This window comes from Anolis carolinensis, chromosome 3, assembly GCF_035594765.1.
Source record: "Anolis carolinensis isolate JA03-04 chromosome 3, rAnoCar3.1.pri, whole genome shotgun sequence".
NCBI classification, from domain to species: domain Eukaryota; kingdom Metazoa; phylum Chordata; class Lepidosauria; order Squamata; family Dactyloidae; genus Anolis; species Anolis carolinensis.
In genome coordinates, this window is record NC_085843.1 from 10,634,185 (window position 1) to 10,661,048 (window position 26,864).

General features: G+C 40.0%; 1 protein-coding gene across 16 annotated transcripts in view; it reads right to left on the reverse strand.

Annotated features, from left to right (window-relative positions):
* tenm4 (teneurin transmembrane protein 4) overlaps positions 1-26,864 on the reverse strand; it is a 1,874,213-nt gene that overhangs the window by 284,972 nt on the left and 1,562,377 nt on the right. For 11 of the 16 annotated variants that reach the window (XM_062977060.1, XM_062977059.1, XM_062977070.1 and 8 more), the window contains 2 exons: positions 18,144-18,242; positions 15,573-15,808 (listed from right to left, as the gene is read on the reverse strand). In XM_062977060.1, the coding sequence (XP_062833130.1) occupies positions 15,573-15,808; positions 18,144-18,242 (335 nt within the window). The remainder of the gene's footprint in view (positions 1-15,572; positions 15,809-18,143; positions 18,243-26,864) is intronic. The other 5 variants (XM_062977071.1, XM_062977067.1, XM_062977066.1 and 2 more) reach the window with 1 other exon arrangement.

Sequence of the window (26,864 nt, forward strand, 5' to 3'; positions counted from 1 at the left end):
CTGGACCTGGTTGGATTTTTTTTTTCTAAATAGGAACACACTCCTACAAAATGTGGCAAAATAGCCATGCGTGTCCAAGCATTGACTTTGGCACTGGGCACTAATTGCTATTGTTGGCTGGAAAGAAAATAATTCAAATATTTGAGTGATGGGATGTATGATAGACATTGAGAGGGGCTACAAAAATGAAGCTCTCTCAAAATACACAATTCCAACAGATTGTGGAAGAGAGGCTATTCATTTTATCACATACTATGAGAAGTAGTGACATATGCATGCTTACATTCCACTACCAATGTGGGGCAAATCAGGTGCCAAAGCACAACAGACAGATGATAATGATGAAGATGAGGACTGTTTCTATCCCATTTTATCTCTCTTTAAAAAAGACCCAAAAGGCCAGGCTGTGGTGCAGGCTGGTTAGCAGCCAGCTGCAACAAATCACTCTGACCAAGAGGTCATGAGTTCGAGGCCAGCCCATGCCTGCGTCTGTCTCTGTCTCTGTTCTATGTTATGGCATTGAATGTTTGCCTTATATGTGTGCAATGTGATTTGCCCTGAGTCCCCTTCAGGGTGAGAAAGGCGGAATATAAATACTGTAAATAAATAAATAAATAAATAAATAAATAAATAAATAGAGAGACCCAAAAGCTTTGCTTCTACCACTGAGAGTGGTAGAACCAGAGTTGTGCATACAGCAACATTGTGGCTGCACACTGTGTGAACTGCAAATTTACTCTGTGCATTGTGATTGCCCTTGTGCGTTGCACAACAGCACCCATACATTGTTCTGTGTTTCATATTGTTGCTATTCTGGGTGGGAATTATGTAGTGCTGCTGCAATGCATTTCCACATGGATATTTACACTATGCTCAGGGCATGTCGGACTGCAGTTCCAGATCCACTGTGGATTTTAATCTGAACTCCAAAGGAGCTATCCAGGGTCTGAAGCCTTCTCCTCACAATAGGTCCCACCTTTTCTATAGAGCCTTTAAAATTTGGACAAAAACTTTGACCAAATTCATCATCCCTCTGATATGGAAGCCATTGCCGGACACATTTTTCTCCTTACACTTCTTTGCCTAAACCAGTGGCACTTTCACAGCACATCATGAAAACACAGATGCACTTTGTTTCTTTCTACCTCTGTACATACAACCATGAATATCTGGGAAGGGAATAGCTGGTGAATCACAGCCTGCCTAATTCCAAGGAGGATGCAATAGCTTCCTCGAGTTAATGCACCTTTATCCCTTTTGTTTGCCCACTATTTTTCTAGAACAGTGAGTCAGCCTTGAGAGACCTTCCACTAAATCTCAGTGTTTACACATCACACCCTTTAGGCAGTTTCTGCGGGATCCTATTTTCCTCTCCTCCCCCCCCCCCCCCCCCCCCTCATTCATCTCAACAACATAAAAGGGGGAAAGAACGGTACCAAGCTGTTTCAGTTTAAAAAAAAAAAAAGCAGAATAGAAGAAGATAAAGAAATGCTCAGCAGTTTTCTGAAGATTATGAAGATTCTGGTAAACACTGTGAATAGAAATGGAACATTTCTACAAAATGACTTTCGCTCTAGGATGGATGGTTTAATCAGTGAGGATGAAAACTACTTGTACAGTGGGTGTGGGAATTGTGTAGTGCATGTGTTGTATGCAATCCTTGGCACTGGGGGTGGAGGAGCATCCATCTCCGTGACATTGTTCAGATGGCATGGAAGTACATTAATATAATAATAATAATAATAATAATAATAATAATAATAATAATAATAATAATAATAATAATAAAGTAAAGCAAGCAGTCAAAGAAGAAGAACATGCCCTGGCAGAATATGTAAAGCAAAGCGAAGAACCTGCTTTGATTGAAGTCAAAAATCAGAAACTCCTCAAAGCACAGCAGACAAAAAATCAGTACAAGAAAACAGCACTACAAACTAGAGCTGACAGCTGGCACAACAAAACATTGCCGGGAAAGTTCCTTGACAAAATTGAAGGAAAAGCTGACAAGGAGAAGACTTGGCTATGGCTCACAAATGGGTCCCTGAAGAAGGAGACAGAAGGCCTGATCCTTGCAGCCCAGGATCAAGCCATCAGAACAAATGCAATTAAGGCCAAGATTGAAAAATCAGCTGATGAACCAAAATGCAGACTGTGCAAGGAAACTGACGAAACCATTGATCATATCCTCAGCTGCTGTAAGAAAATCGCACAGACAGACTACAAACAGAGGCACAACTATGTGGCCCAAATGATTCATTGGAACTTATGCCTCAAGTACCACCTCCCGGCAGTAAAGAACTGGTGGGATCACAAACCTGCAAAAGTATTGGAAAATGAGCACGCAAAGATACTGTGGGACTTCCGAATCCAGACTGACAAAGTTCTGGAACACAACACACCAGACATCACAGTTGTGGAAAAGAAAAAGGTTTGGATCATTGATGTCGCCATCCCAGGTGACAGTCGCATTGATGAAAAACAACAGGAAAAACTCAGCCGCTATCAGGACCTCAAGATTGAACTTCAAAGACTCTGGCAGAAACCAGTGTAGGTGGCCCCGGTGGTGATCGGCACATTGGGTGCCGTGCCAAAAGATCTCAGCCGGCATTTGGAAACAATAGACATTGACAAAATTACGATCTGCCAACTGCAAAAGGCCACCCTACTGGGATCTGCACGCATCATCCGAAAATACATCACACAGTCCTAGACATTTGGGAAGTGTTCGACTTGTGATTTTGTGATATGAAATCTAGCATATCTATCTTGTTTGCTGTGTCATAATAAAATAATAATAATAATAATAATAATAATAATAATAATAATAATAATAATAATAATAAATGTTATTTTTACCCCACCACTATCTCCTCGAGAAGGGACTCTGGACAGCCAACAAAATACAGTGACAAAATACATTTACTCCACTGGAGTGACCAGCATCTGATCGTCTCTGTGTTGCCACTGCCTTTCCCAGCCACTCACCCTTGCTTATTTGAGCTCCTGGCTATTGCAGTCAATTCTGTTGACATCAGAATAGGATGCCTGTATGACCAGCAAGAGGGAAAATCCCCACTCCATCTTACTGGTTGGGCAGGTGCCTCTGCTAATGCGAAGTCAATGTGCTCAAAACAGTCAAGAGCTTTCATGGAGCTCTGTGGCTGACTAGGAGTAGCTGCAACACAGACATCATCTATCTGTTTCCCTTGCACAGCAACAAGGTGCCAGTATGCACTCTGAACAGTGGATCCATCTTAATCAAACTCGATCCATCTGTCCAGGCTGCTCCGAAATTGTGGTATACACTCTAGAGTTTCCAGCAAACTCTGAAATATTCCCCAATTTTGCTCAAAGTGGGGCAAAGGATGCTTTTACAATGATGCTATAATCCAACTTCAGCAGAGGCAGCTGTCAACAATGTGTTTTGCATTCCGTGAAGTCGATTTTATCCTGGATCTGGGATACATTGGCATTCACTGCAGCACATTTTTGGCTGAACCTGAACTTTCCTGAGACTTTTTATGATTCTATATGCTTAGATGAGGCTGCAGCTTGCATTACTGGTGTGAATTTTGTGGACACTACAGCCTCGAGTCAGCTTTGAAGTGCATTATATGGTCAGTGTAAGGTAAAGGTAAAGTCCAGCCATGACCGACTCTGACATTAAGTCCAGCCGTGACCGACTCTGGGGGTTGGTGCTCATCTCCATTTCTAAGCCTAAGAGTCGGCATTGTCCTTAGACACCTCCAAGGTCATGTGGCCGGCATGACCTTGGTCAGTGTAGAAGGGCCCAAAATTTGGGGAAATTTTTCCACAAAACATCTTCATACCAAAGCAGAATGAAGTTGGAGGACACTCAACAGTTCCTGCTAAATGTGTTCCCACCAAAGTGAGGCAAAGTCAGTTTCAAACAAACACACACACAAACAAAAATTTGTGTTACATACCAGAAATCCTTGCGCAAGTATAAACAATCCTTGAGACAGTGATTTTTTAAAAAGAAATGTACCATTACATAGGAGGATTCTGTATTATATAGACCTGGGGAAGATAAAGGTTTCCTTCCCTCCAGATCACACTTTGATTTTGCCATGCCAAAATCAAAGGGAGGGATATCACCCCATGGCAACTTGACAACAGCACAAGTTCAGATAAGAATTAGGTGTATAAGAGTAGCAAGACTTTTCTGTTCAATGTGGGAACAAAGAGGCCGCTAGGAGGGGCGGGGGAAGTAGAACTGATATGTTTTCAAGGTCCTGCGCTATTGATCCATAGTACTGTCAACTGCTGCCATGTAAACAAAATGCGTTTTTCTAAGACCCAAGGCTCTGCATCTGTAATGACTTTGGCTTGCCCAGAAATCACTCACATCACTCACATACCTGTGTTCTCGCCCATATGCACAAAAATAAAAGTTGCCCTTTGGTATTCACTCCTCACATCTTCCCTTTCACAACTTATATACTGTTGGTCCTCTACACCCACAGGTTCCATATCTCCAGATGCTAACAGTGTCTTGAAAATATTTTTAAAAAATAATAAGTCCCAGAAGCAAAACTTGATCTTGCCATTTTATATGAGAGATACCACTTTACTATGCTATTATATATCTCAGGATTTGAGCACCCATCAATTTTGGTATCTGTGAAGGTCCTAGAACCAAATCCCAGTGGATACTAAGGGTCTACTGTATTCCCAAACACCAGATCTTTAATATTTTGAACTTCCCTCCCTTTAAAAATTCCCAAATGTTATTTGTTTTGGATATGTTGAGAACTTGTTTGTGTACTTACACAGCTTAAAACAAAAAGTGGGCAATGTACAGTCGGTGGTCAAATGTGTTTTTTCTCCAAAAGCCTTTATTGAGGTAATCGGGCTGTGGCGCAACTGGTTAGTAGCCCGCTGCAATAAATCACTACTGACCGAGAGGTCATGAGTTTGAAACCAGCCCAGGTTGGAGTGAGCTCCTGACCATTAATAGTCTAGCTTGCTGTTGACCTATGCAGCTCGAAAGATAGTTGCATCTGTCAAGTAGAAAATTTAGGTACCGCTTTATGTATTTATTTATGTAAATAAGTAAATCAATAAAGGGTAGCATTTTCCCCTGTTCTGGGTTTTTCTACTTCAGCAGGGATCTGTGCCTCCAATGGATCAGGCTATCTGAAAGACTGTATCTTCCCGTACTAGCCTGTCCAAGCTTTGAGAAGCACTTCTTTCAATTCCACCAATTCCACAGACACGTCTGGTGAGAACCCAGGAGAAAGTCTCCTCCGTTGCTGTCCCAACGCTCCGGAAATCCCTTCCAATGGGGATCTAGGCTTGCTTTCTCCCTTGCTATCCTTTTGGCATTGGGTGAGGGCTTATTTCAGCATTCATTTGGGAACTGATTATTCTGCACAATGGATTTCCTGTTTGAGTGTTGTACTGTTTCGTCTAAGCTTTCAAATTAATGTTTTGTGTGGTTTTAATTCTATAGACAGTTTAATATGATTTTATTCTTAACTTTTTGTTTTGCTTTCAGCCATATTATTCCGTAAGCTGCCTTGAGGGAAAAGGCAGGATATAAATAAAATGATTGACCGTTTGATTTCATTCACCTCTGTAATTAAGTTGAATGTTCATAAATGTTTCCTCGTGGGACAAATTGAAAATACAATAGAGTGCTTTATGTCAGCCTCTGAATACGTTCCAATTGTTACTGCTCTGGCCTCTGGGGACAGAAGAGCAGCCAAGCACAGATCCATCACACCTTGGTCCCAGTAGCTCCTTCTATCCCCAAATGCCAATAAGAGGGATATAAATAATAATAATAATAATAATAATAATAATAATAATAATAATAATTTGAAGGACAGCAGAGCAGCCAAGCACAGCTCCATCATGCCTTGGTTCAGTGGCTGATAAGAAGTTCAATGTGTTGTTGAAGGTTTCCATGTCCGGAATCACTGGGTTGCTGTGAGTTTTCTGGGCCATATTCCAGTAGCATTCCAGTAGCATTCTCTCCTGACATTTCACCCACATCTATGGCAGGCATCCTCAGAGGTTGTGAGGTCTGTTGGAAACTAGGCAAGTGGGGTTTATTTGTGGAAAGTCCAGATTGGGAGAAATAATAATAATAATAATAATAATAATAATAATAATAATAATTTTATTTTTATACCCCGCCTCCATCTCCCCAGGGGGACTCGGGGCGGCTTACAGATATAAAACGAACATACAATAATATTAAATACCGAGAAACACTCAGGAAGTACCCTTGTCTGTTTGAGGCAAGTGCAAATGTTGCAATTGATCACCTTGATTAACATTTAAGAAAAGCCAACAAATGCTACATTCAGCAAAGTACAAGAGGGATCTAACAACCCCCATGTCAGACTACACATGGAAGCTATTGAAATCCGCAAGCATGTGGACAATTTCAACAGAAAGGAGGAAACCATGAAAATGAACAGAATCTGGCTATCTGTATTATTATTTTTTTAAAAAAACTCTTAGATCAGGACAGTAAAAGAATAACATTAAGAAAACTGGGGAATTCCAGATAAGAAACAATCAAGGCCAGCTAACCCCTCCCAACAAAGGATTCCCCCAGGCAGGAAGCAGCCAGGCTTTGAATGCACGGCCATTAAATGTTAATCAAGATGGCCAATTGCAGCATTCACACTTGCCACACACAGACAAGAGTTCTTTCTCCCAACCTGGACTTTCCACAGATATATATAAACCTCACTTGCCTAGTTTCCAACAAATCTCTCAACCTCTGAGGATGCCTGCCATAGATGTGGGTGAAACGTCAGGAGAGAATGCTCCTGGAATATGGCCATACAGTCCAGAAAACTTACAGCAACCTAGCGATAAGAAGTTCTCCATTCATTCCAATGGTCATTGCTCTGCTTTTGAGGGGGACAAAAGCACTGGGAAAAAAAATCTGCTGGATTAACGTCCTCTCCCTCTGCCATCCCTGTTTTCTTACATATCATGTCTTATTTAGACTGTAAGCCGGAAGGCACTGAACTGTAAAATTAATGTGTTCCGGAAGCCTTTTAGCTGAAGGATGGGGTATAAATAACTTTGTAAAAAGACATGCATATCTCCTGTAAAATCTCAAAATATACAACTATCATGTGACTGGTTTGCAATGCAACAATAACCCAGCAAACTAGAACAGGGATAGTATAGAATTAGTGCTCTATTTTGCCTTCACCCCACTTTGAACTGTTTTTCTCATTGTTCGTTGATGAGGGAGTATAAGAGAGTGGAAAAACATAAATCTGTACATTTTGGATTGTTTGTTTTTTGTCTGTCTGCATACTGCAGGTTGCTTCTGGTGTGAGAGAATCGGCCATCTACAAAGACGTTGCCCAGGTGATGCCTGGATGCATTACCATCCTGCGGGGAAGTTTCTCTCATGTCACCTTTCTAAGATCTACACAGCTGCTCACAGGAATACCTCAGCAAGCAAGAGTCCAAAAGTGGCAGGCTAAAACCCGGAACCTCTATGTTAGATCCCAGCCAGCCAGGGCACCAAGGCCTGCAGTGTTTCAGGACTTGCACTTTGACACATATTGTCAGGACCCAGGCTGCAGAGCACCAATAACCATACACAGAGGCCAGAATCTATCTAATATCTTTATTAAAGAAATATATAAAGTCAATAAAAACAAGTGTGGAATATAGTTCAGAAGTAGACCTTTCAGGAAAGGTCAAATATAGTCCAGAAAAACAATGTCCAATATATGATATTAAAGTCCAAAGTTATAATCCACTTCACTGAAACACACACTATTTGGCAAGCAATAGTGTGGGGAACTGTCCATAGTCTTTGAGGCTTAAGGTAAATCCGAATCAAAGGGAAACAAGGCTGGAATCCGAGAAGCAGGGTCCGTGGTTTAAAACGCAAGGCAAGGCAAAACTTGAGACTTGGCAAGGTCCAACTTGAAACAAGGCAATCGTGGAACAAGAACTGAGTCCATAGAAAATCCGTGGAACAAGGCAGGGCTGGGAACTTGATTCAGGAGCTGGGAACTGGAGTACGAAGTCTACACACGATCTCACTCCTCGAGCTGACAAATTGACTCCGCAAGGAATCCTTTGTGGCCAAACATCTATATAGGATCTTGTTTTCCCACCAAAGCACACTTTCTCTGGGGAACAAGAACCGAAACCTATACTGTCCAGATGCAGGACTCCTTAAACTTTCCCAAGGGAAACAGACTTAATCATCTAATTGTCTGGCAGCTATCCTGGCGCTTCGGCGAGTCGCCTCCCGAGCGTGTCTATCTTGATTATAATAAAGGCGGCGAGAAAATGGGGGAGATTTCTGCTCAAGGCTTGTTTGGCTGACTTCTTGTGGGCAAACATCCTGCAGCTGCAAGGGCTCCAAATCTGGCAGAAACGGTGGGAAACCCAAGTTTTCCTCTTCATCTGTCACAACAGTACTAGGAACGGGACTACATGGCCCATGAGTCATGACACATATAATGCTGAGGATTTTACTGACATTTCACCCTCCACGGAGGGGCCTTTACAGCTGCAGGTGCCCGAAGATATTGGTTCTGGAGACTTGCTAATTGGAGAAGACTCTTCTATTCCTCCCTCGCAGATAGAGCCAGATGTTGAGGAGACTCCTGGGGAACGGGGTTTTTAATCGTAGAGATTTTGTAACTAGAGAAAGAAGTGCAAAACAAGAAATCTGCCGGAGCCAAAGACTGGCAAATAGATGGGATAATGGTTAGCGTTCCCTTGGGAAAGTTTTGGGAGTTTATACTCCCTAAATTCCGAACAGTCCAGAATCTGTTAAAAGTGTTTTGCTTAGATTTCCTTGCGGTGTCAACGTTGCTTTCTTGGAGAGAGGTTTCTCCATCTCCAGCTCCTGTCCCCAAGCCAAGTATTCCAGTTCCAGTCGGGCCGTGCCGTGCCGCAACTCTCAAGGAGACCTTGACTTTACTTCAGTTGTTATTCTTGTTCCTGTTTCAAGTTTGCCTCAACTTTGACAACTTTGCTGCCTAGATCGTTACGGAGTATTTCCAGTGGAATGAATTCTGTTTCCTGCCAGCCTTGTTTCCCTGTTTTAACTCATGGACTTTGTTTTCTTGGGAGAGCTATCAAGCTCTCATTGTGGATTATAATATCGGACCTTTCCCTTCACCCATTTGGAACCATCATAGACTTTCTAAAAAGAACTATTCCTTACTTAGACTCTATACCTAATTTCCTTTGGATTTATAATTGTTTTAATAAAGATATAGTGTGTTATATTGGCTCTTGTCTGGTTTTCGAGTGCTGACGCTGCCTTGGGGTGCAACACTCTATCCACGGCTGATACCAGATGAGAAACTCCTTCTAGGGTGCACAGAAGACTGGGTGACTTGGAAGGCTTCTATACATTATAACTATATTCTAAATTCGCTTCTGACACGATAAATAAATAAATTGTGGATTATCTTGAGATAACAAAGTTAATTGAAACAATGAAATCTTTATACTGGAATCACTGAACTGTTTTGAAATGTATCTAGTATTGTGTAACAAATGTCAGCTCACTGACTTCATACACACACACACACATCAAAGCAATCATGAAATACATTGTACCAGCCCTATTTTAAATGAAATACAGAGCCAAGAATGGTTCAGCAGCATAAAAACAAGGGTGAAACGTCATCCACAGAGTGGGCAACAAGTTTTTGAAACATCTATCAATGTTCTCAAAAGTTCAGAAAATAAGTTTTAAAAAATTCATCAGAAATCAAGGCTAAGTCCCACCATCACTGAATCTCCATTCAGTCAAATGAAATTGTAGTAGGGGCAGGGGGTTGTAGGTATTTTTAAAAGGTAATACAATTTTTATCTTCTGCTTGACAGGATGTAGAAAATAATTACAAATGAAAAGGTTATTCATAATTTTTAAATGAGTTAATTAGTAAGCCCAGTCAGACTCACTCATTACATTAATTAATAATTGATTATACTTGAAATTAAACACAATTTTTCATTAAATCTAATTAAATATCTGCATTTTTTCTACCTGCTGATTAGATCAGTGAGCTTGATGTCAGTGTTCCTCATTAAATATGTTTACGGTGAGCAGAACCAATTAATTTTGATTCTGGATAGCTCTTTTAGAAATTATTAATTATTACTCATGATCGCTGGTAGTATAAAATGACCAGGGTCTTTTTAAATATCCCCTCAATCTATTATGACATGTGGAATAAAGAAGTATTTGATACTGGATGAAAAAGATCTTTGGACAGATCTAGACCGGGTGATTCTTAAAACTTTCTGTGTGATGTTCCCTGGGCAATCTGGTGAAGTCAGAATAATAGCAAGTTCTTAGGCTCCCTCACTTCTATCAGGAGATGTAATGATGAGTTTAAACAATACTTCACAAAATCTAAAACAACAATAATCTGAAATTATACAACTATAAATTATAACATTGTGCTTTCCATTGGTGACAAAGCCATGTGTACTACTTCTTTATGTACTGTATATACTTGAGTATAAGCCTAGTTTTTCAGCCCTTTTTTTAAGACTGAAAAAGCTTATACTCGGGTGAGGGTCCTGGTTGGCTTATATTTGGGTCAGTTTATACTTGAGAATATATGATACATTTATTATTTTTCTCTATTATTGTTGCTACTATTACATTTATTTTACTCTATTGTTATTATGATTATTAATACATTTATTATTTCACTCTGATCTTATTATTATTATTATTATCATTATCATTATCATTATTGCATGTATTATTTTACTCTATTTATTTTTACATGTATTATTTTCCTGTTATTATTATTATTATTATTATTATTATTATTATTATTATTATATGTATTATTTTATTCTAGTATTATTAAAAGGATGCATAAGCACATTTACATTGAAGAAGATGAGAATAATGATTTGATCAGAGTTGGACAGTCTTATCTTAAATTTGAACTTTATGTAAATATTCAAAAAACATTTAACCTACTGATGCCTCAATTAATGTAATTTTATTGGTATCTATTTTTATTTCTGAAATTTACTACCCTCGGCTTATACTGGAGTCAATGTTTTCCCAGTTTTTTTGTGGTAAAATTAGGTGCCTCGGCTTATATTCGAGTCAGCTTATACTCGAGTATATATGGTAATTATTGTGTCAGAAGTGAATTGAGGATACCATTATAATGTATGCATAACACAAACAAAATTTAAAAACTTAGCATGATACTAGATTTCCTTTGACCAGAAGCTGGTCACTTGGAGTGCCTCTGGTGTTGTTGTGAGAAGGTCCTCCATTGTGCATGTGTCAAGGCTCAGGCTGCATTGTAGTAAGTGGTTTGTGGTTTGCTCTTCTCCACACTTGTGTGTCGTGGACTCCACTTTGTAGCCCCATTTCCCAAGATTGGTTTCGATATCCAAACATAGGATGGGCTGGAGATGTCAATGCCTTGGTCCTTTCATTACAGGCAGCTACTTCCCAGTGGATATCAGTCAGCATACCAATGCCATAAATCAAGAAATAGCTTCCTAAGATTTACAGAGATGCTCGCAGGAATACTTCTGCAGGTGAGAGTCCAAAAGTGGCAGGTTTAAACCCAGAACCTCAATCCATGGTTGATACCAGATGAGAGACTCCCTCCTGGGCACACAAAAGACTGAGCGACTTGGAAGGCACTGAACAAACTGTGCTCTGGGACCATGAGATGCAAAGCCAACCTTAAGAAATGGGGCCACAAAGTGGAGTCCACGACATGCAAGTCTGGAGAACAGCAGACCACACACCACTTACTACAATGAATCTGAGCCCTGCCACATGCACAATGGAGGACCTTCTTACAGCAACACCAGAGGCATTCCAAGTGGCCAGCTTCTGGTCAAAGGAAATTTTGAATAATGCCAGATTTTTTACTTTGTTTGTGATTTTTCTATATATTATATCTGTATTCTCAATTCGTTTCTGACATGATAAATAAATAACCATCTTTCAGATTCTGCACATTCATAAATTAAATTAATGTGGATCAGAGTAACTATGGAATACATTCGGCCATCCACATTTGTAGGGGTTAGGGGCATAGGGTCCCCATGAAAGTGAAACATTGTGAATAATGCTATTTTTAACATCTCCAGGAATTTCTAGGTCTTCCACATCAGTCTATCTATAGTCAACTTCTGCTGGAAGCTGGACATAGAATATCATTGGAGGATCTAGATATCACTGATGTCTCCTCTAGAAACCTCCAGGTTTTCCAAAATGACTGGAGGATGTTCACCATAGAGTAACACTAGAGGAGCTAAAGATTTCTAAGGAGAACATTTCAATCAAATCTCTGAATAATCAAATCCTCTAAATGTGGAGGGAAGACTGTATGAAGATGCCGTTTGACTTTTTCTTTCTTTAACTCATAGAGTTTCTCAGCAGCAACCATTTGGCCAAAATAAATCTGTTTCTGCCTGACATATTGGACAATGTTCTGAACACTGTGGACAACATATTTCTGATCTCCTCCTTGCAACTATGAAGGCTAGAAACTTTTCTGAAAAAGACCTAAGAAGAAGTCCAAAGTTCGTGAGCATGACCATACTTTCAAGCTTCCATGGCAAAATGAAACACACCTGCCTATTTCTGAGAGATGCCAAAGCTTCGTGTGAACTAGAAATAAATTCCCGCAACATGCAAAGGCAATATCTATTTGGCACATAAAGATAACGCAAGATAAATGGGCTGCCATGGCTGAAAACACATGGCAAATGATGAAAGGTGACTGCATAGTCACCAATGTAATTTTAGGAGATTAATCATTTCGGATTTCATTACAGCGCACACTAATAAGGTGACCAAAATCATGGTTCTAATCCATGGGGTGAAGGAGAAAAGGAGACAAAGAATGAACCTTTTCTTTAAAAATTAAAAATCTACAAAAAGGGAACAGTAGCAGGAGAGGTCATATGTGTTAGTCACAAATTGCACATATCCTGAGTACAAGGAAGACTTTCACATTTCAAACCTTATGGGCAACTCGTGGCATGTGATAACACTAACATTTTATGGAGCAACGGTCTGGGAGGAAGCATAACAAAAAAGGCGGCCAGACTGTGATGTTCGAGACCACATTCCCCCATCGGTGCTTAGAGTCCTCGGCGCATAATCAGAGCAAAACAGTTTACCCCCTTCGCTCTTTATCTCCTCTATGTATCTATGGTATATCCATATCTATGTCTATGTGTCTGTCTCTCTATCTATTATGCCTACTCATTTATTTCCGCAAAACTCAAGATTCAAATCTGTTCACCACAACACTAATTTTAAAAGGTAGATATAATCATACAAAAGGTTATAATGCCAACACGAAAATTAAGCTAATGGTAATATTATAGCCTAATTGAATAAAAAGCAAACTAAAAGCACATCCATTAAGAAACCTCCTGGCACATGCATAAAGCCAAACAGCGTACCTCCACTTAATCTTTAGAAAAAGGTTAAAACACACAAAAAGTTATATTAAAATATAATTGGACAAGCTGTAATATGTAATGATGGCACTTAAGGCCTTATATGGCTTGGGACCACAATACTTGCCGGAGTGCCTCTCCATACATGTGCTTATCTAAGATTCAGATAAAGGACTCTTTTCTGCATCCCATCATTCTGTATCAGGACACGAGACAGAGCCTTCTCCACTAGCTAAGAGCTTCTTCTTTCAGATGTTCTGGATTACAGCTACCATAACCTCTGAAAATAGGCCATGCCAGCTGGGATTGATACGAGATGAAGTCCAAAACATCAAAAAAGTACCCATTGAGACTACAAGCTAGGTACATTTCATAGTAAAATAAACTTGCAAAATTTCCATCCATCCACCTCCCTTTATGTGCCATGTACAAAACCTTATTTTTGCTTCTTCTTCTTGTTTTTTTGCAAATATACAAAAAAGCACTAATTTTAAGAAGGACAGAATATAAAATTGCCCACTTAGTGTACTTCGGCATCAAATGCAATTGCCCTATAACCTCCCAACATCCAACATTAATTAGTTACCTGTTGAAATGTAGAAGTCACAAAAATGCAATAATTGTCACCACCATAAGCTGACCACTGGTATTTTCCCATTTTCCCCTAGTTTCTTCTATAAGGTATATTTATTTACCAATAGCATAAAACACAACAAAGTATTCAAAGCACAAGTAGGCGGCCAGAATTTTCTAATCACACGTCAGTGTCGACCAGATTGTAATAGGACTACTACAGATACAAACCAACTTTGGTTATGACGGGAGTCTAATAATAGATAACATCATTGAACAAGTCAGCCTAAGCCAGTGATGGCCAACCTATGACACGCGTGTCATCACTGACATGCCTAGCCATTTTTGCTGACATGCTGCTGCATGCAGATTGATTGGATGACTATGTCTTTTGTGGTCAAATTTGGTGTGATTTGGTCCAATGGTTTTGTTGTTTACTCCATGGGAATTATGCACATTACATATATATATATATATATATATATATATATATATATATATATTTTTATATTATTATTGTAGTATATTATCATATTACAGTAGAGTCTCATTTATCCAACATAAACGGGCCAGCAGAATGTTGGATAAGCGAATATGTTGGTTAATAAGGAGAGATTAAGAAAAAGCCTATTAAACATCAAAATAGGTTATGATTTTACAAATTAAGCACAAAAACATCATGTTATACAACAAATTTGACAGAAAAAGTAGTTCATTACGCATTAATGCTATGTTGCAATTACTGTATTTACGAATTTAGCACCAAAATATCATGATATATTGAAAACATTGACTACAAAAATGTGTTGGATAATCCAGAATGTTGGATAAGTGAGACTCTACTGTATTATTATATTATTCATTGCTCACAACTACATTGAAACTAGAATAGAGAGAAATCAGCGTGGAAACTGCAAGAGGTACCGCAGATAGTTGTACATGGAAATAATGGTAGTAAATAGTTTTTTATTTATTGAATACAGTTATATATTACAATTATATATTTTTGTTATTTAAACTATACATATTGTAAAATTATGGTTTTTTTTACTCGAAGTGACACACCACCCAAGTCATGCTAGGTTTTTTTGTGAATTTTGACACACTAAGCGCAAAAGGTTGCCCATCATTGGCCTAAGCCATAGTTGGGTTAAACAAGGGTTTGGCCAGAATGAGGAAGATACTGAGGTTAGCTCATGTTTGCAAACTATGGTTTACAATGGGAAAAGACTACAATACTATACATATTTTGACGATATCATCCAACTTAGCGAGTAGAAGGTTTTCTAATAGTTGGACTCTTACTTATTGGCTCTTATTCATTGGTCATTCAATAAAAATGGAGTGGATCTATCCAACAAATGTCTGCATCTTCCTTTGGTAGAACAATTAAACTTGGTCAGCACAACATAGAAAGCAAAGCTCATCCTCGGGAAATTCAACAGAGGTAGCAGAACTGCTTTTCCCTAACCCTACAAACAATGGAATTGGGGAGCCCCCAAAACCCCCAAAGGCCAAGAGGTACTAAAGGTTAAAAGGAACGATAGACTTACCGATAAAATACGCCAGCAGTATCACCAACGCAACAGAGATGATAATGGCACTCAAGGCAGCACATTTCCAGGTACAGTACTTATAGGGCTTCTTCAGGTTAAAGGCTGGACGGGAAAACGTACTTCTGGGAAGGGGCCTAGGGGGAGGCGAGTACACAGTGCTGGACGTCAAGGGATATCCTGGCGACGTGGTACAAAAGAGGGGAGAGGTGCCGCCAGGCTTGAACAAGAAGTGCCTGTCAAAAGAGAGAACGGTCATCGGTAAGGGACTCTTCAACCAACAGGACTGCTGAGTATCTAAGACAGAGAAACCTTGGTTGGAAAAAAGAAAGAAAGCAAACACATACAAGCAAACCATGCATCGAAGAAAATGAATTGTTTTTTGTCCAAAGAAGGAACAAAGAATGAAAAGAGAAAGAGAAATGAAATACGCCTATTAGGGGAAAAAATAGGTGTGCAATCCTATACATGTCTAGTCAGAGGTTCAATGGGATTGATTTTCTGATAAGTGTGCACAGGATTGCCTCCAGCAATACTGTTGTTGTTGCTACTGAAACCAGAAGACAATCCTCAAAGTACAGTAAGCCATCCACTTTTGTGGAGCTTAGAGGAGCAAGACCTCAGTGAAACTACCTTGTTTACAATATCCACTCGTTGCACTTTACCCAGTGCGTTTTATCCCCTTTACTTGGGTGCCAAATCCATGTTTTTATTATGATAGTCATTTTATATTTTTACTATGTTTAGAATGTTAATTTAATTTTTGTGTCTGTATTTTCTGATGTTATTTTATTTTGGTTTGCTGTTTTATCCGGGCATGGCCCCATGTAAACCACCCCGAGTCCCTTCGGGGAGATGGATTATTAGTATTATTTGAAACACAACAAGTTGAGTCCACAGCAGACACTCTGCTGGCTGTTGAATTGGATCATATGTCGGACACTTCCCAAGTGTCTAGGACTGTGTGATGTATTGGCAAATAATGCAAGCAGATCCCAGTAAGGTGGCCTTCTGCAGCTGGCAGATGGTAATTTTTTCAGCGCTGATTGTGTTTAAGTGCAGGCCAAGGCCTTTAGGCACTGCACCCAGTGTGCCGATCACCACTGGGACCATCCTGACTGGCTTGTGCCAGAGTCTTTGTAGTTCGATCTTTAAATATTATTATTATTATTATTATTATTATTATTATTATTATTATTATTATTATTATTATTTTATTATTATGACACAGCGAACAAGATAGATATGCTGGATTTCATATCACAAAATCACAAGTCGAACACTTCCCAAGTGTCTAGGACTGTGTGATGTATTTTCGGATGATGCATGCAGATCCCAGCAGGGTGGCCTTTTGCCGTTGGCAGATTGTGATTTTGTCAATGTCTATTGTTTCCAAATGCCAGCTGAGATCTTTTGGCACGGCACCCAATGTGCCCATCACCACCGGGACCACCAATTATTATTATTATTATTGTTGTTGTTGTTGTTGTTGTTGTTGTTAGTAGTAGTAGTAGTAGTAGTAGTAGTAGTAGTAGTATTAAAATGTGAATTTAAAAATTGCTAACTTTTTAAACCTGAGATAACTCTATAGGAATCCCTAGATCTTCCAATGCAATTTAATGATCAACTTCTTGCAGCAGTTGATCATAGATTTACCGTGGATGACTTAGGGATATCTTTGCTACATGTATAATGTATATATGAACATATAGGGTGATATAATCAGTGTGGTGTCTACTGTCTAACAAGAGTTGGTTACTTATTGTGTTCCCATCCTGCCTTTATTTTTGGAGACCCAAGAGAGAAGAACTGCGCAGAATGTGAAAGAACAGAATTAGAAGCATGGCTTCAGCCGAACCAATGCCACATGTGTATTCAAGACCACGGCTCCCGGAGCAGGCAAGTAATAAGCTCTTGGAGACAGAATGGGTCTCATATTGTATCTATCTGTTATTACTATTTTGAAAAGGGTGTCTCTCCCTCAGAGGCATAAAGCATTGCAATCCCTACAATCCTGGAGATATACCGAGTTCTGTCCTCTCGGATCAAAATATTGCCCATCTCCTCTAGGTTAAAAACATATAAATTATAAGGCAAAAGAAGTTGAAGAGAAGAATCACAACTGAGGAAAAAAAATCACATACACAGAAAGGCATTTCCTCCCATAGCCCAGACAACAAACCTGGAAAACGTAAGATTAGGACATTGAAGCCATCTCAGAAGAAACTCAGTGCAAACACAGTGTGACATGAAGTCTTATTGAACGGTTACTACAGCTGTCTCTGTGTTAGTGAAATGAGCCCCACGGTGTCAGGAGGGAGCCAATGAGATGCCATGAAACCAGCATATTAACGAGGCTGCCATTAATATGTACAGGACAATTTGCGTTCGGTATACTTAAGTACCTCATTGCTTTGATCAACCCCCTTTCAAGTATGAGTGAAACAAGAGGAAAAACAAGGAAAGGCTCAAGTTAGGCAAGACAGAAAATAAAAGGCTATTTTATCATGCAAGGTTCAGGAGATGTTTGCACGAGCAGAAGAGGAAAGACCACGTTAAGCGCCAACGTACCCATCATTGTAAGCACCATCATGTCGGGAGGAGGTGAGAATGTCCATCTCAATGAGGTTGTCCTGCAATGTCTCTAGGAATGTCTGCTTTGCTATGTTTCTACGTACATATGGAAACATGAATGAAGCCAAGTGAGACATGCATCTATGAAGTGCAACCTCATCAACCCACAATGGTTATAGTGCAGCTGTGCATGAAATTAGAATGATGGGCCACTTGTCCATATGTATAGCATGTTATAACATATACATATACAGCATTTTGAGGACATTCACTGCCATATCTACACAGGCATTGGTGTCACCAGTGCATACACACAACAGTATACATACAAGTACATGTATTATAGGAAATAGCTAACATTCGGCAAACTTCGACATTGACATCTTGATGTTGATGACTCCAAACAAATTTTGCAAATCTGTTGAAATTTCATTGACAGGCTGCCATCATCATATGATGTTGATTCAATTTAAATTTATACACTCCGTACATAGTGTTATTTTTGAGTTTTCAGATATTCACAAAAAGGGTTTGGTATTATCAACAATCACAGGGAAATGCCAACATTCATCGGATTCTGGACATAACTGGATCAACTAACACACACTTGTTATCTGGGTACACATCTATACATAAAAAGTAAAGTTATTTGATTTTGTAGTCATTTTTCATGGCTTTTCTGCCAGCTTAGCTGTCCAGACCCATCACAGCTGAAACTATCTGATCTACCGGATGTCTTAATTTCTCACAGCAAGTGTTCCCAGTAATGAGTCTGTCTCAGTGGGTGCTCCGGCGGGAAGTGACAGAATATGCCCGTCAATAATCTTCCTAGAAACTTCAGAGATCCTCCTGTAAGGATTCAATCAGGCCAGATCTCATTCTGCCTACTTTTGGTTTCATTCCGCACTGCGGTTTCAAGAGTGATTGTTAACCACCAAGAAAAACCGATGATACCCTTACCTTGTATCAATGGGACACATATCATTCGAGACATCTTCACGAGGAACAATTCATTTTATCCAAAAAAGAAGTAGAAAAATGCAATTGGACCCCCTGTATCTGATCTCTAGTATTGCCATCCTTGAATTCATATCAAACTCTGCAGTATACTCTGCATAAATAGCTAAAGTCAAAGGAAAACAAGTCAACTGCCTCCCTTGGCAAGGTTAGGAGCTCTTGACTTGCTCTCCTTCCACCCAAGAACAAATGTCTGTACAAATAGGATTATCATTTCTGATATGAGGGTGGGCTTGGAGTGGGAACATTCCCCAGAGCAACTGTGTTCAAACATCCTAACTTTAGAGAACAAACGTCCTATTTGTAGAAAGACATCAGTCAGTTTTGTAGCCCTTCTGAACATTTTTTTGTGTGTGTCAGGAGTGACTAGAGAAACTGCAAGTTGCTTTTGGTGTGAGAGAATTGGCTGTCTGCAAGGATGTTGCACAGGAGATGCCCGGATGTTTTGATGTTTTTAACATCCTTGTGGGAGGCTTCTCTCATGTCCCACATGAAGCTGGAGCTGATAGAGGGAGCTCATCCGTGCTCTCCCCGGGTTGGATTCGAACTGGCAACTTTCAGGTCAGCAACACAACCTTCAAGTCAGCAGTCCTGCCGGCACAAGGGTTTAACCCACTGCGCCACTGAGGGCTCCTTTTGAACATATGATTGGAGCTAATTAATCAAAATTGATTAAGTTATTTATTTAAGTTCCAGGCACAATTTGAAGCTTTTTTTTGTAATGGTTTATGTTTTGTTAACTGGTTTTAACTTTGGGATACTTTAATTGCTTTTAAACTTCTGCATGCTGTGACTTTTTAGCTATGGTTGTTTTGACTGTTGTAGTTGCATGAAGTCCCAAACTGGGGGAAAGGAAGGGTTTAAATAAAGAAAAGGAAGTGGACGAGGAAGAGAAGGAAAGTAAGAAATTGTTGAAATTTGCTAATGGAAACTGGCAACGTAGTTCAACATATTTTGACAGAAACTGTACTAAGTTGAATTTTCAGTTTTAAAGTTGCTCCAGAATTAAATTACTAATGTAGCTACTCATCAATGAAAAAAGCCTCAATGCTAAAGAGCCAAGCAATTTCAAATCTGCCAGTTGGTTCTTTTCCCAAACCTCAGTTGTCTTGCATTTTTGCAAACCAGCTCTTGTTAGGTTGATGTGAGTTTTCCAGGCTGTATGGCCATGTTCCAGAAGCAGTCTCTCCAGACATTTGTGGCAGGCATCTTCAGAGGTTGTGAGGTCTGTTGGAAACTAAGCAAGTGGGGTTTATATATCTGTGGAAAGTCCAGGGTGTGAGAAAGAACTCTTGTCTGTTGGAGGCAAGTGGAAATGTTGTAATTGGCCACCTTGATTATCACTGAATAGCCTTGCAGTTTCAAAGCCTGGCACCTTCCTGCCTGGGGGAATCCTTTGTTGGGAAATGTTAGCTGTCTCTGATTGTTTACTGTCTGGAATTCCCCTGTTTTTCTGAGTGTTGCTCTTTATTTTGTTCTGCAGCTTAGTCATTTAACCCGCTGCACCACCATGGACCCTTTTTCCTACCCTTTTTTAAAAAGAAATGAAGAAATTTCATTACTAAAAACATTCTTTTTAAATCGCAAACCCCCATGTAGCTCATTGGGGGTTGGAGGATTGTAACTCATCATCAACTTATAACTGAACTTAGGATGCATTTATTATACTGTAGAATTAATGCAGCTGAACATCATTTGAACTACCATAGCTCAATGCTATGGGATCCTTGGAGCTATAGGCTAATAAGGTACCAATATTCTTTGGCAGAGGAGGCTAAAGACCTTGTAAAACTACAAGACCCAGGATTCCATAGCATTGAGCCATGGCAATTCAAGTGGTGTCAAACTGCATTAATTCTACCATGAATATGCGCTATATGCAAATGTCAATGTAAAATTAACTTAATGTTTAAAGACATCCCCTTTCAATATTCATTTAAATGAATTACGGTAAGTTTTTATCTTACTAATTACTAACTTGATGTATAAACTCTTTTAATTCAGTTTTCCCATTTTGGCTCTGCACTTTCCACCTTGTGGAGTCTTCCTAATTGGTTTGACCAAAACTAATTAACAGGACCAAATGTTATGCCTTTAGGTTATGGGCTCGTGTCCTACCAACCCATCTGTGGTGGACCTCTAAACAGCTAAAGCTTGTGATTCTGGCATACCTAAGAATATGCTTTAATTTCTATGCTTTGGGCATAATATTTTTTAACCCTTTGATACACTGTTTTGCCATAGTAAGAGACTTGTATATGTGGAAGATACATTCCTGGCCAGGATGCAGTTACCTGAAACTGCAGAGATGACTAAATATCATTAAATTAGCTTGCTTCTGATCCTAGATCACATAGAGTTGCAATGGAGGATCCAGAGATTCCTAGGAAGGCATTTTCTCCAGGAATTTGTGAGGTCTTTCATCTTGACAAGAGGACTTGATTGATGTCTTGGGGAATGTAAGAAAACAAGGAAGAACACAAGGCTTGCTTTTTAATAGCTTTTGTTTAATGGCTTTACTCTATGGTAAGCATCCCATAGAATTGCCTGGAGGACCTAGCAAATTCCTCAAGATACCATGTTCCCCTGACCCCAAGTTGGTGAAATATTCGCTATGGGTTCTATAGTTATCGGGTCTTAATGTATTTTGTTGTTGCAATGCGACTTCAAGACAATTCTGACTTACACTGACCCTATGATCAGGTTTTCTTGGCAGGATTTCTTCAGAGGACACTTGTTCCTTCCTTCTTTTGAGACTGAGAGAGTGGGACAACTGTACGTTTCCGTATCCATTTTGAACCCTGGCCTCCTGGAATCCCAGTTCAGCACTCAAACCACGATAGTTAGTAGTCTGCGTTTCCTGGGATTCAAAATACAGGACAACTACAAAAGTGGGAAAACTTTTTCAAAAACCTAAGTGAGCATCTCTAAGAATCTCTCAAGGACCTAGATATTTCTAGAGCACACATTTTCATTAAATCCCTGATTAATCAAATCTGCTAAAGCCAAACCCGTAAATGTGATGGCTGACTGTACATTTGACTTCCCCCCAAAAAACTCTGTCCTAAATCAAAACCTAAAACTGGGTTTAAATAATCACAACAATTTACTATTCCAGGGAGAAAATAGATAATAGGAACAGTACCCTTTGGGTACATTAATCATTTGATGCTTACAGGTTAGGCTCCATGTCAGGAGCGACTTTAGAAACTGCAAGTTGCTTCTGGTGTGGGAGAATTGGCTGTCTGCAAAGACGTTGCCCATGGGACAGCCAGATGTTTTGATGTTTTTTTACCATCCTAGTGGGAGGCTTCTCTTATGTCCCCACATGGAGCTAGAGCTAACAGAGGGAGCTCATCTGCGTTGGCTGGATTCAAACTGGGAACCTTCAGGTCAGCAACCCAACCTGTGGCGCAGGCTGGTAAGCAGCTGCTGCAATAAATCACTCTGACCTAGAGGTCATGAGTTCGAGGCCAGCCCGTGGCTGGGTGAGCACCTGTCAATAAAAAATAAAAAATAGCCCCTGCTCGTTGCTGACCTAGCTACCCGAAAGATAGTTGCATCTATCAAGCAGGAAATAAGGTACCACTTATAAAAAAGTGGGGAGGCAAGTTTAACTAATTTACAACGTTGGGATGAGGAAGTGCCTTCAGAGTGGATGATGAAGCAGCTGCTCCCCCTGTGGTCAGAATCGAACATCCCCTCAGGAGAAGGTTAAATTGCCTCTGCGTCTGTCTGTCTGTCTCTGTCTCAGTTCGATGTGTTTATGGGCATTGAATGTTTGCCCTATATGTATATAATGTGATCCGCCCTGAGTCCCATTCGGGGTGAGAAGGCCGGAATATAAATACTGTAAATAAAATAAATAAATAAATAAATAAATAAACCTTCAAGTCATCAGTCCTGCCGGCAGAAGGGTTTAACCCACTGCGCCACCGGGGGCTCCTCTCACAATGCTGATCTCAACCAAGAGTTTCCATTTGTAAAAAAAAGGTGATTTCAGGTAGCAGCTTGCATCGACAAAACCTTGATTATATGGCAAAGCCTCATTAAGCGTGTCTGAAAATGCACAGTGCCATCCTATTTTTTTTTTCTTTTTAGGGCCGAGAGTTTCCATTTATCCTTGCAAAAGTGATGAGTAATAGTTTCATTTGATCTCCCATAGTCTCCCCAGCCTTTGTGGGTAAGGGGAGTCTTTGACAGCCTAAACACTCCTGCTTGATCCCAGGAAGGAAAACACGATTCACATTTCTTAAGACTTTGAAGTCTTGCGGATCAACCTGCATGAGCTGAAGCAGAGGGGCCTCAAGAAGAAAAGCGGTTAAAAAGCAAGCCTTGTGTTCTTCCTTGTTTTCTTGCTTTCCCCAAGAATGCAAGCCAATACTCTGTCAAGATGAAAGCAATAAAGGAGAGCTTTCTGATGGATAAGCCGCCAAGTGGGGGAGCAGCCAGGATATAAATACAAATTTATCAGTAGTTAAAAACCCATGTTAAATTGGTTTTTTTTTACAGCAGAGCTGTGCATTTCAGTGGAAAATTGCCAATATAAAACAAAGAGAGGATGCTGGGTTATATAATATTTAATGCAAGCATCACTAGGAGAATAGAAAACAAGAATGTGATGGGGAATTGAATGGGGGGAAGGAAGAGATGGAAGGTAGAGAAAAATGAGGGAGTGAAAAAAAGTGACATTCTATCCTACTTGAATGTTTCAAGGGTGATATTTTGGTATTTAATGTGTTTCATAAATCTTTCTCTTAGGGGAAGAACAGGATGTGACAAAGAACAAAAGGGCTGAACAGCAATCCCATTCTGGTTGCCCTTCTTCAACATCACATGCATCAAAAGGAGTCCATTAAATGAAGAAAGTAAGACCCCATGCCTTCAGAATGCTTATCTAAATTTTCCAGCTCATCTCTCTGGTTTGCTAGGACCAGAAGTCAGAGAATTTAATGGCATTTGGTCTTTTCAGCTCTCAGAACTGTTGACTTTTGGTCAACGTGGCTGGGTCATCAGGAATCTGAAGTCCAAAACAATTGGAGGATCACTGCTCCATAGGACTTGATCAGCAGGAAAAAAAACCATGTCTGGTACACAGGAAGCTGATCCATATCAATTTGGTTTGTGGAAAGATCAATTTCCACATGGTCACAATAGCTTTCCAGGGTTCCTGTCAGAGGACTTCTTCCAGTTTTGCTGGCCTGGCATCTTTGGGCTCAGGTCCTTTCGTTTGCAATGTTTGTGCACCTTTTCTGAAAACCATGGCCAGACTTAATAAAGTCATTTTTTTTTTCGTGTCAGGAGCAACTTGAGTCGCTTCTGGAGTGAGAGAATTGGCCATCTGCAAGGACGTTGCCCAGGGGACGTCCAGATGTTTTTTGATGTTTTTATCATCCTTGTGGGAGGCTTCTCTCATGTCCCCGCATGGAGCTGGAGCTGATAGAGGGAGCTCATCCGCATGCTCCCTGGGTGGGATTTGAATCTGGCAGCTTTCAGGTCAGCAACCCAACCTTCAGGTCACAAGGCTTTAGTCCACTACGCCATTGGGGGCTCCAAGAAAGTAGTTGAACAGGACTGTTAGAAAGACCATATTTTAAAGGTTTAATTTTAGTATGGCCTCAGTGTCATAGAAGGCACCAGATCCCACCTAACCTTGGAAGACATGTAGACTCAGCTCTGGTGAGTAGTTGGATGGAAGACCACCAAGGAATTCCAAGAGCTGGACGCTATATTTCAAAGGAACGCTATGGCTAACCACATCTGAGTATTCCTTGCTCAAGAAAACCCTCAAAAAGCATATGTTGATAGGCAACTTGAAGAAACACATGCACACTGTCAAAGTAGACAGAAGTAAGCATTGTTGTTGAGGGCCTTCAAGCTATTTCCAATTTATGGCAATTTATTTATTTATTTATTTAGTTACTTCATGGTTCTCCTGACATTCTCCTGATATATCACAGATGTATTGTCGAAGGCTTTCATGGCCGGAATCACTGGGTTGCTGTGAGTCTTTCGGACTGTATGGCCATGTTCCAGAAGCTTTCTCTCCTGACGTTTCGCTCATGTCTATGGCAGGCATCCACAGATGTGGGCAAAACGTCAGGAGAGAAAGCTTCTGAAACATGGCCATACAGCTCAAAAGACTCACAACAGCCCACTATCACAGATGTTCTTGAAAAGATTTGTTGAGAGGATGTTGCCTTGGCCTCCCTTTGAGACTGAGAGTGTGATTCACTCAGGTTCCTTCTACACTGCCAAATAAAATCCAGTTTTGAACTGGATTATATGGCAATGTGGAGTCATATAATCCAGTTCAAAGCAGATAATGTAGATTATCCGCTTTGATAATCTGGGTTATATGGCACTGTAGAAGTGGTCTTGGTGGGTTTCTATCAAATTCTTCAGTCCAGTTAAAACCACTATAGCACCCTGGCTCTATACTAGCTAGAAACAATCCTTCTGAACTGTTATAAAGCTACTTCTGAGTGACTCACAGGGTGCAAATTGGGAGACAGAAGCACTTAAATGGGTACACCTATTTTCCCCAAATTAAAAGTGCCCACAGACTGCATGCAAATCTATAGCTGAAGACATTTTGCTTGATTTTAAAAGTGATGGAGTTCTGAAGAAGCGATAAAGGCCAACCTGTAGCATGCAATTACCCAAAGACAGAAGGAGGCAAGAGAGATGTAGCAAGGAAGCACATGGGGAAAGACTAATGGGAAGCAATACTAATTGACGGATGTGGTGCTTTGCGGGGTCCCAGGCTTGCTGGAGCAATATTTTAGAAAGAGCAAAATGCAGCCAATGACATCTTCCCCATTATATCTTAACAAGATCAGGTTATCCTGCATGGGAGACGACAATTATACCGGCTGTGATCGGCACAGCTGGGAGGCTAAATCTTTTCAATATATTGACTGGTTTCAGCCTTTTAAATAGGATATTGATTTATTCTGCTTCAGGAGAAGGAGCTACACATACCCACACGTTGGCCCGTTGTGAATTTATGTTTCTCATTCCCATTTTAAATGGGGGAAATAGCCCTACAAGCTACGCTAATGCCGATGGTATTTTCAAACTGCAGGAAGACGACTGCGAGGCAATTTCCTCTTTTCTTCGCCTAAGCAAAAATGCATCAGGAATAAACTACAATGTGGGGGAGGAGAAAAGAAAAATAATGAGATAAAAGTCTATTCAGAACCAATGAAAGGAAGGAAGATGCTCGGCTGGAGGATAGAGCACCAATCTTAGATGCAGTAAATCCTTGGTTGGGTTTAAAAAGATAACACAGACCTAGATGGAATGACAGCCTTGGCATTGTATACTACACTAAAGATGTTTAAAAAGGGAGTTTGTACTAATTCATACATAAAATCACCATGTTTTTCTCTTTCTGGATCATTTTGTGCCCAGAACAGGCCTTTTTCCAAAGGGAAGTGGCATCGAGGTTGACTTCTGGTCACTTCTTGTTGGGGAAAAAAGGGGTATCCAAAAATGACAAAATTGCACTGTAAGAAGTGTATAAGGTATCTAAGAACAATTTATTTTTAATTCATATTATTTTGGGGATGCAACGGGGAAGGCAACATATTCTCATAACCTCCCACTGTTGCCTACATTTGTTATGGAATATGGAAACAGTGTGGATTTTCAGATATTGGAGAACTTAAAATCCTAGGAGTCTCAATTTATGTCCCT